The sequence below is a fragment of the Alosa pseudoharengus genome, unplaced genomic scaffold (assembly GCF_046254945.1).
Source record: "Alosa pseudoharengus isolate Yale_2024_CS ecotype anadromous, Long Island Sound unplaced genomic scaffold, YU_APseudo_1.1 YU_APseudo_1.1_scf_20, whole genome shotgun sequence".
NCBI classification, from domain to species: Eukaryota; Metazoa; Chordata; class Actinopteri; order Clupeiformes; family Clupeidae; genus Alosa; species Alosa pseudoharengus.
In genome coordinates this window covers 11536055-11545560 of record NW_027468664.1, presented here as the reverse complement: position 1 = coordinate 11545560, position 9506 = coordinate 11536055, and the positions used below count along the sequence as shown (strand labels likewise).

At 45.9% G+C, this 9506-nt stretch overlaps 1 protein-coding gene across 1 annotated transcript in view; it reads right to left on the bottom strand.

Moving 5' to 3' along the window:
- Positions 1-3750: 3750 nt before the first annotated feature.
- Positions 3751-9506, bottom strand: part of LOC143136086 (xylosyl- and glucuronyltransferase LARGE1-like) — a 62609-nt gene continuing 56853 nt past the window's right edge. Inside the window, exons 13-16 of the mRNA XM_076296572.1 lie at positions 6445-6723; positions 5990-6136; positions 4723-4918; positions 3751-4361 (exon numbers count right to left, since the gene is read on the bottom strand). Coding sequence (XP_076152687.1) covers positions 4164-4361; positions 4723-4918; positions 5990-6136; positions 6445-6723 — 820 coding nt within the window. The 3' untranslated portion in view covers positions 3751-4163. The remainder of the gene's footprint in view (positions 4362-4722; positions 4919-5989; positions 6137-6444; positions 6724-9506) is intronic.

Here is a 9506-nt window from a genome sequence, read left to right as displayed (position 1 = left end):
CACACACACACACACACACACAGAGACACGTCTATAAATAATGAAGCCGTCTGGCAACTTCTTTAACACCCCCCCCATCTGTGCCGTGTGCAAGTGTAAGTGAATGGTATCTTTTGATCTGGACCGTGTGATGAGTGTGTGTTTGTGGGTGTTAACACACCATGGGCTGTAGTAAGCAAGACCAGAACTGTCTAATCGAACCACAAACCATCAGCTTACACCTTGTACACCACCGTAGCCATGCCCAAGCCTACGCATTAAACTTTAAACTGTATTAATGAACAGCTCCTCCCTCTCCTTATAAAACTTTTAATAAGCCCCCTGATAAGAGAAATGATGTCTGGCCACCTCAATTAAGAATGAGGGACATAAGATGGCAGTGATGGAGGGACAGACACACACACACAGAGGGAGGAAAGGAGAGGCCCCTGTATCATTAGCACTCATTCAGCCATTTTGCAAGGCTGCCGACTGCCGACCCTGGCCTGTACTTCCTCCCGTTCACTTATCTGGTGTCGGTGCGGAGAGCCTCTGCAGTGTCTGTAGCCCCCATTGTGTGTGATAGTGTAATTACCTTGCAGAAAAAGCAGAGGACCCACTGTTCTGCCCAACACCCTCTAGGGGGGATATATCGCACACTGGCCTACTTAAAACAATGACAATGGGCATGAGATATAAACATTTAATTAACACCCCTCTGCTTTAATGATTTTTTTTTTTTAAATAATCTATCCTTTCGTCCGTTTTTTTTCCCTTGGTCTCATTGTGCTTACCTGATAAAAAGGGGCAGCATGGAGTTTTTGTTTGATGGATTGCCGATGGAGTGTCTGGGTTGTGGATGTACTAATAACGTGCCCATGTGCACCACCTGATGCTGTGCACGGGGAGTAGAGATGAGGCTGGAAGCCAGTGGACTGCAGAGGGACTGGCCTCTGGTGTTAACCTGGTGTTAGGCCTGAATGTGTGCAATCTTGCTGAGCCCCTTGGAGATGTGTGACTCCTGCTGCTACCTTTTTAAAAATTCTGGACACAAAACAAAGGGAGGCACTGCATGGCTTATTTTGCTCAATTTTAATTCAGGTAGCAGCATATCTTTCAGCTCTGTTCAGACAAACAGCACACACAAAGACACACACACACACACACACTTCCCTGTATTCAAAGCCCACTTATAAACACACACACACACTCTAATTGACCACTCTACCTTATAGGTGCAGTATGTTATTGTCTATAATTTAAAATGCTTTCTTTGCCCATACATCAATCAGGCAATTTTAAAGGCACAATGAAACGACAGGGGTTCTATTATGTCAATGACTAATATGATTAAAAAGAAACCGCAAACAAATTAAAAAAAATGTCATGATGCTCTGAACACAGTTAGCTATTTGGAATTGGTGTCAATTTATAACCTGCCTTTAGAATGATTTCATAATTCTGTGTTACTCCGAGTATGTAAGCATTTTATTCATAGACAACAACAAAAACAACTAACACTGCACCTGTCAGCACACAGCACAGAACTCAAAATATGCACACTCTCTCACACACACATTTTGACACACCTGCCCATAATACTGTGTGCTCTTCCTGATGCATTAGCCACCTGGGATTGGGAGCTCTAGCCAGGGAAGACATGTGAGGTTTCCTGTGTATTTATAACTTTGTATAAACCCAACCACCTGAATCATAACCAACTTTACTGGCCAAAATACTGTTGACACATACAAGGAATTTGGCTTTGGCCATTGGTTATCCTCCAGAAGATAATTATACCATTTACATAACACAGCACAGCGGCACATCATCTCTTTAATAGGCTGCATTATCACGAAACCCAGCTAAGAGCCGACTATGTGTCCCCAGCTCAAACAGCACGATGTCAAATGTCACCAATATGCAAGCAGTCAGGAATGACTCAGCAAAGGACACGTGTTTATTTCAAATCAACATGTTGAGGGGCCTGAGAAAAACGCCACCTATATGCAGTATGTCGGCCCGTTTTTATCCAAAATGAAATGCAGAATTCGGGGGAGCGCCGGTGCATGCTGGTGGCCAACACCACATACAGTCCAGCGTTTCCATGACAACCCAGGTTTGAGGGCAGCTTGAGGTCATTTGAGCCGGAGGTCACTGCCACTCATCTCCTCTAATCTCCTGTCATGCACAGGCTAATGTCATAATTCTGGTTAGGGGGCATGTGGTGAGCAGTGGCCTGACTGCATCCGTACAAACGGGTAACCTGGATGGTCTGCTCTTGCTCTCCCATCCCAGTTTTCAAAAAGCTGTGCCAAATGGAAATCTGTCCAATGGCCCATGTGACTGTTGCCATACAAAAGCAGCCGGTGTGTGACCACACCAAAAAACGAGTGGAGCTCCCTTTCCCTTGGGCCAACCCCCAAGCCCCAGTCAAAGCTTGCTCATCTAGGAGCTCTTCAGCCGAAATGGGTTTTTAAGCTGTGGAGGGAAGAAAGCAAAAGACCAACCTCACACATGTCCGACTACAAAAAAAACGCTATACCTTCGGGTGGACTACAGAAAACCACTATACCTTCAGGTGGACTTGTGTGCTACAGACAGCAACATCTCAATCACTGCCTTTGACACTTCTGTAATATTAGTAACACTGCACCCGTTAATATTCCCTTTAACAATGTATGATACTCTCTCATCTCCACACTCCACTGTGGAGTTAGTGCAGGTCTGTTTACTCTTTTTTTTAGTTAAGAGATAGATCTGTAAACATACAATTACATAACACTGATTTCTGTTTTGTTTTTAAAAAAAGTAATAGTCATACATGAGAAAGTGTCATGTACTGTAACATCCATTCAAATTGTTCTCTTAAAGGTCGGCGTTCCAGTGGTGTAGAGACAAATACATGTCTTCTAAGATTGTCCAAATGATGTATCCATGTTGTTGAATCAAATCATAATGATTTTAAAACAAAGGTTAAAATGAAAACACACAAAATGAGCCACACTTTTAGTTTAAGAAAGTCAGTCAAGGTGGTACAAGTATTTCTGTCTGCTGTGTTGTCTGATCTGACAACTAGTCCTTGTGGTAAACACGAAACAAGAGAACTCAAATGAATTCAAGATGGCCGGGATGCTTTGGAAAGAGCAGTACGGAATCTGTCATCCGCTTTCAGACTCGGTGGCCCATTTCCCCCAAACTAATTATGCCCACTCCTGTCTGGCCGTGTCTTTTTGGGATATCATTTTGTCGGCACATGCTTCTGCCTCTGGTTTCTTCCGCCCGTGTCTTCTCTCTCTCTCTGTTTACCCTGGGCCACCCGTCAAATAAATGGTTATGTTGCGCTCATATGTTCGGAATTGCGTTCGCGGCCGCGTGAAGAAATAATGCAGCAGAAAATTGCCCAGATGAATGAGTACAGGCGCTTTTTTTTCCCTTTTTTCTGGCCCTCTTGCTTACACACACACACACACACACACACACACAGGCAGGCAAAATGACTTTTCAAGGCTTCGGTCTGAGCTCTCCATTAGCGGGAGCCAGGCATTCTCTTGAAGGCATGGCTGCATTTATCCCAGCAAATAACAGCTGGGTGTCCACACAGTGGTGCCGGCCTCGCGGTCACAGACACACAGAGAATGGACGCGCTCTGGAACAACTGTCATCCGTCACCGACTGTCATCTCTCTTCAACCCACACAAACCAACCCCCCCCCCCCCCCCCCCCTACCCCTGCAGACCCCCTCAGTAAATAAATGTTAGTCCAGTGAGCAAGTTCCCCCTCTGTTCCGACTTGACCACCAAAAGACATATATATCACAAAAGAAAAAAGATAAAAAAAAAAAAAGACAACCAATACTTTTTTGAGAGGACACATTCAACAATTTTCTTTTCCACTGACAACACCACTTTGGTGAGGACGGATAGCACTCCTCCTGGACGGCCCACACTGCCCACAGAGCACAGGGCCCCTGAAGAGTCACGCTGGCCTCGCCCAACTACAGGGAGGCGAAATGGGATGGACACCAGTCGGAGGGACTCCGATGGCTCAATAGGATCTTTGCGAATTAACTCCCTTTTAAAGGACGACTATTCTCTCCTTTCCAAAGGCTCTTTTATTTTCTACTCCAGGGTCTTTGTTGGGGGGGGGCTATGTGGCTAGGTTCGTTTTGACGGACAGAAGGGCTAGCTGTTGTTCTCGGCCGTCATGTACTTGAGCGCGGCGAAGCCGTAGCGACGAGACATGTTCTGCTGGAACTCCTCCTTGAGCGTCTTGAGGCAGACGCGGTACTGCTTGTTGGAACGGAACTTGGTGATGTCGAAACTTGGCGCGTGCGGCATGTGGATCATGTAGGCGTTGGGCAGGACAATGAATTCATACTCCTAAGACAGAGACAAAAAAGAGGCACATTTAGAATAAGCTGTATCTGTAAACTGCTACAATGGTTTTGGGCAAATTAATCGCTTGACAAAAAACTTTGACAGACACAGCGATGTTATATATGGTATAGCTGTACACAAATAGTCATATGGTGCATTGGTATAAGGTAGAGTCTGTGTAAAGTCAAATTATGTAGTATTAAGTCGTAACATAAATGCAAGCTCATCAATGACCTGTAATGACCATCAACTGTGTAATTTTCAAAGGTCCAGTTCTTGAATTCAAAAACCTTCTAAAGAACAAAGCGATCAAAGAAATGAAGCAGCATTAATGCCAATAACTTGGGTGGGCACGTTCCCTAACCTGGGCGTCCAGCTCCATGATGTGGGCCACCTTGTTCCAGCCGAAGCCCACGAATCGTCGGTCGTACTCCGGCGAGTCCCTCCTCACCATCACGTACGGCTCAAAGTCCGACTCCCACTGCACGCGATAGGGCGTGGTGGCCGTCCGCCATTTGGCAAAGTTGGTGGGGGCGTGGCCTTTCGTCCACACGTGATACCTAAGAGGAGATGAAGACTAGCTGATAGTGACATCATCACCCAAACAGCCAAACAGGTGAAGCTGGGCTCAGAGACAAACATGATCTGCAAAAGACAGCCCTATATTCATATCACCTCGTGAAATAGGATGACATTGTGACATGGGTATTGTGGACTGACTACAGATCCCATACCACACACGGGTCCACATCCCACGGGAAACCGTGGTCCAAGTCCAGCCTGGGTCATTTCCCGGTCCCACCTCATCTCTCTCTCCCACTCGCTTTTTGTCACTATTCTATCCGATTAAAATCCGCCTAAAAGCCCCAAATGAAATAACACATAAAAAAGATCTAATGCTGGTTAAGTAATGAAGATGATTGCTGTTTGACTTCATTTTGGCATAACCGAAAGCTATGCATTAGTTAGTAGAATATCGTCTGACATAGTTGAGCTGTTGAGTTGAGTTGAGCTCAGACAGCCTCTGGTAAGTTAGTCTGGGACTAGAGGGACGATTCAATTAGATCTTTTTTTTTCTTCTAAAGGTAACATTTGGCACTATGGACTACCTCATACTGCGGAATTGCGGTGTCAAGAAATTAACATAAGAATATTAATAAGCCGAAGAATATTACTTTCCCTTGGCTGGCACTTGGCCTTAAATATACAGGAAAGAAAACTTCATTATTACAAGTATCCTTCACACAGTGCCCTTTGGGATTCTTATGAACAAGTTCTACTTCTTGTGGACATTGTGTCCATGAACTGAAAAAACTGAAAAAAGCAGCTTTCGTTTGCCATTGAAACTTTTGAGAAGTAACTTTTTTCTTATATTATAGAAATGTTTTCCTCTCCCTGACATAATGGATGGCCCTGTAGAGCTCTATGGTCTGTGCCACTTTCATTCAAGCTTTTATGCGCCTGTCCTTGGTATGTGCATTCATGGTCAGCAGCAAAAGTGTGAGAAGAGTCACATGGAACAAATGTGTCAGAGAAAGGGATTGAGAGAGAGAAAGAGAGAGAGAGCAAGAGACTGAGAGAGAGGGAAAGAAAGAAAGAGAGAGAGAGAGAGAGAGATGTCTGGCTTTTACCTGAAGGTGAAGAGAGTGCCCATGTCCAGCTGGGACAGAAGCTCAGCTTTGGATTTGGGGTAAGACAGACGGTAGCGGAGCGTCTCGAACGCCGGCACCACTAGAGCCTTCTTGGTGCTGGCCATGTCCAACTGCACCACAGACTTCCTGGTAGGGGAGGCATGAGAGGAGCGTTTTCACACTGACCTCTTCTAAACCCTCCACCCCCCCCCCACCCCACCCCAAACGATCAAACACTCACAACAACTCAGTGGACTCAAAGGGAAAGACTTTCAGCCCCCCCAAAAAAACACTCTTTTCAATCTAGTTTTAAAACAAAAGATAATCCCTAAAAATACATGAAAGAGAATAGATTAGAGAGACAGAGAAGTTTGAGAAGTGAGCTTACATTTGAACGGATATCAGAAGGCCTGTGAGTCATGCTCTGAATCTGGGATTGAGCCAGAGGCACTCACCTGAGGTACTCGTACAGGCCGTACATGGGCAGGAAGTCAATGTCGGACAGGAACATGTAGGGCGTGTTGACCTGCCTCATGGCCACGTTGCGCAGCAGGTTGACGGGGTAGAACTGGCCCTCCTTGTAGACGATGTGGTAGCCCACATTGCTCCTGCTCATCAGCACCTCGGAGCCCTGGGCGTAGCGCAGGAACTGCTGGGCCTCAGCGTCCGACAGGTAGAGAGCCAGACTGATGGGGCCCTCCCAGTGCTTACAGATGGCCTCCAGCATCTGGAGCCTATAGCACACACACACACACACACACACACACACACACACACACACACACACATACACACACACACACACACGCACACACACACGCACCACACACACACACACACACACACGCACCACACACACGCACACACACATATAAAGAGTAAGTACACACACACACACACACACACACACACACACACACACACACACACACATAAAGAGTAAGTACACATCCACACACATTTTGCATCAATAATCACAACCCAGAATTCCCCCAGTGTTTGACCAGTTCACTCAGCATAGGCCTATCACTATCTCTTATCCAAGTGTCCAAGAAGCTAAAAAAAAAAGGCATGCATCGCCATCTCATATTTTGCCCTGTGTAAACTACCTGCTCATAGTAAATAGATGAGGCCAACACCAACACGAGTAAATGCTGAAAAATTCTCAAAAGCTCAAGAAGAACCAAACCTTCATTAACACCACTGCTGCCAGTACTACTACTATTACTTCCAACAGCATTACTGTTCAGAAGTACCAATCAATTACTGCGCAACACAGACCAGTTTTGCACCAGCGCCCCGATTAACAACCAATGTCACTATTGACAATTTAAAAAACAAGCCATTACCATTGTAATGGCCTCTACATTCATTATCGACTGTGGCACGGAGGTCTGGAGGGGCACTGGGATGCACAACCATTACCAAAGCAAAATTTACACTCCATTAGAAATACTGGCTATTATCGTTCACTTAGGCCTTTGAACAAATAGAATTATGATTAACATTTACAACCTGTGAGCCAGTGGCCGAGACTGGCAACCACCGAGGCAGGACATGGAATAGACTGCCTAACAGAGAATGGGGAGCCACTGAAAGCAAAATCAGGTCGGCTCAGCTGCGTGACGTGAATGACACCGATCACACACCGATCCTCTTCCCATTCTTGCTGCCCTTATCAATGCGGGGGGGTCTGGCCTCTTCAGGCACTGACCTTATCAAGTCAATGATGGGAAGCTGTGGTGGACCTATCGCCCAAAGGGCCTCGCCTGAGCCACAGCAAGCCAAACAAGAGGCTGAAGTGTCTACTGTTTATTGCTGATCACAGCGTCCATCTGCTGGAGATTAGGGCGTAGGATCGATTCCGCTTCAATCCCCTACCACCCCCCCACCACCACCACCAACCCCCATCACTGTAATCTCAATTTGTGCACATCAAAGAGCACGGATTCCTGTCAGCGACACAGCAGTTTATCGGTCGGCGCGGTTAGAAATGAAATAACCGGGCGCTGGCTGTAGCCAGGCCTGACATTCGAAATCTAAAAATCAATGTTGTGGGCTTGTGGGAATAGCCACCCATTCAATGACACTTTGAGGAGAACGGCACGCGCTCTTATGTCTTGATGTATATTTATGAGCGCGGCAGTGAGGGGTGCGAGGCATCCTCCTCAATGAGCCTCAGAGGGAGATTTCATGGGGCTGCTGGTGCAAGGCTACTCCACACCACCACTGCATAAGCAGCTACTCAAAAGGGATCAAAGCTCTCTAGCTCTCTCTCTCTCTCTCGCTCTCCTTCTCCCACACACACATATACACACACACATACAGTACACACACACACGCACGCACATGCACACACACACACACACACACACACACACACACACACACACACACACACACACACACACACACACACACACACACACACACACACACACACACACACACACACACACACACAAACACACACACACACACACAGTGTCAAGGGGGTTTGGAAAATCAGTTATCATTACTGTTTATTCTGCAAACGGCCTGTGGGCTCTCAGTCAAAAATCAACACCTTTGGTCCATTTAGCAATTAGCACTGCATAGACGGTGCTTTTAGCATCTCACAACCAAACAAGGAGATGGTGTTAATAACACCCGCCCGCCCACCCCCTCCGAAAAAAAGGGCACATAGGGTGCCAAAGTTCATTATTTCAATAGCTCAAATGATGTCACAGTGTGCACAAGTTCAACGTCTCTCTGGACTGACACAAATTTAAACAAGTGATTCTTTTCCATTTACATCATGTTTGCCCAAACAACCTTGAGTCACACACAAAAACAAGCCCACCACCACTACTACTACTACTACTACAAGGCCGGGAGCTGTGAAACAGAAGTGCTGCACAGAAACAATGATCAACTCCGTCCCCAAATCACCCCGGAGACCGCTCTCTCCTCTCCTCACAGCCTGCCGCGTGCTGCGGAGTTGATCAGCTACTTGCCCCTAACTGCACAGATGCCCTTCTTGAATGTGAAACACAAAATAGAGCAGATTAGCATATAAACAGCTGGGTGTTGAACTCCCAGCTACACTTCCTGGTGAAGGTGTTCTTCACAGATGGAGGTCAATATCTGGGTTTTAGCCTATATGAATCTTACTGCTGGAAGTATATAGGGAGAGAGACTGGGGAAAACCTCTTAAAGGGAAACGCCAATGAGTTTTCCATTGTGCAGCAATGTCTTCTACCTGTTTATGAACAACCAATACCAGCTGATTTTATATAGATCAGCTACTCTGGAGGAAAGTAGTCCACAAGCACTTCTGTATATAAGTATAACATCACAGCAAAACACTGCCAATACACTACTACTGGTTGTGATAATTGCATAAGTGCATCAGTGCATCATAATTGCAATTGAAAATAATTGCTTTTTTTAAATGGCAATTTTTACAGTCTTCCAGATGCTTGAAAACTTGGATTACTATCCATGAGGACTTGCCAAAAAAAGACTCCACAGACTG